This window comes from Emiliania huxleyi (genome assembly GCF_000372725.1).
Source record: "Emiliania huxleyi CCMP1516 unplaced genomic scaffold EMIHUscaffold_9822, whole genome shotgun sequence".
Classification (NCBI taxonomy): domain Eukaryota; phylum Haptophyta; order Isochrysidales; family Noelaerhabdaceae; genus Emiliania; species Emiliania huxleyi.
In genome coordinates, this window is record NW_005194741.1 from 1 (window position 1) to 1,150 (window position 1,150).

The 1,150-nt window shown below is 63.7% G+C and overlaps 1 protein-coding gene across 1 annotated transcript; it reads left to right on the forward strand.

Annotated features, from left to right (window-relative positions):
• Window positions 1-363: 363 nt before the first annotated feature.
• EMIHUDRAFT_259796 (hypothetical protein) lies at window positions 364-678 on the forward strand (the record flags this gene model as incomplete). Its single annotated transcript, XM_005756204.1, has 2 exons — window positions 364-474; window positions 607-678. The coding sequence occupies 2 exons, from the start codon at window positions 364-366 to the stop codon at window positions 676-678; spliced, it is 183 nt and encodes a 60-aa protein (XP_005756261.1).
• Between the last annotated feature and the right edge of the window lie 472 nt (window positions 679-1,150).

The following is a 1,150-nucleotide window of genomic DNA, read 5'->3' on the forward strand; positions in this document are numbered from 1 at the left end:
ATTTTTTCATAATGGGGGGAATTTTCGGGGGCACGGAAGATTCCCCCGCCCCCCTGGTCGAGGGGGGGGCCAACCATTCCAAGCATTTTTTGGGCATTTCCAGTTGGGGGGGGAGGGGAAACCCCTCCGGGGGGTTCCCCAATTCCCCTTCGAGGGAGGGCAAGACGGTGGAGGTCCCTTCCCGGGGGCCGGTGGACGTTTTCTTCCTCGCCCTTTTGGGGGGCTTCCGTTCCGGGGGCAGGTACTTGGGGGAGGGGCCCCCGCCGGTCCCCAGGGCACCGCCCAGCTTCCGGAGGCGGAACCCCCCCCCCCCCCCCCCCGTCCCCCCGCCCTCCCGCCCTAGGGGCCGCCACCATCAAGGAGATGCCGCGGCGAACCACCTTCATCCGCGTCACGCAGCAGCTCAACTCGGTCTTTGGCGTGCACGACCTGTCCAAGCCAGCGGCGCCAGCCAAACCCGCGAGCGAAACACCTGTTGCTTCGGCTTGAAGGCCCAAGGACGCCCACGGACATGACGCTACACTGACTCTCGGCGGGGCCGGGGGGCCGCACGACGTAGAAGACCGCCATATTGCTCTGCCGCGCTCGCCTGCTGCGTGCCTACAGGAGAGGAGGGGCCGGCTCGGAGGCCGCGAGGCGCGAAGCACGTGTTTCGCATCACCGCGCTTGCGAGTCTGAGTCGGCGAGCCGATGCGAGTTGTTGCTGTGAAACGGAGCTGGTGTGGCCTGGGGGTCTTTTCAGCAAAAATTTTCAACCATCCTCTCAGGACTCAAAAAAAGGACTCCCGCGGTCGAAGGACGAAGCTTCCCGCTCTAGCCTATCTTCCCTCTTGTAGCTCGAGCCCTCGAGCTCTCATCATAGAGCCATTTTCCATATGCCATATGCGCATATCACTTGAAGCAAACCCCACTTTGGGACCTATTTGAGGCGGTGTGACGGCACTCACAGGGCACGGGAAGCTCTCCCGCTGTGTCTGCGTGGCCCGCCCGACCCGCGGGGAACGGCGCGCGCCCTCCCGGCGGAGCTGGGTGCGGCAGACGGGCCCACGGGTCGGTTCCGGGCCGATTTGGGGCCGTTCTGTGTTTGTTCTGGGTCAAAATCGAGCTACACAAGTAAAAATCTCGCCCCCACGGATGATACTTTTTGATT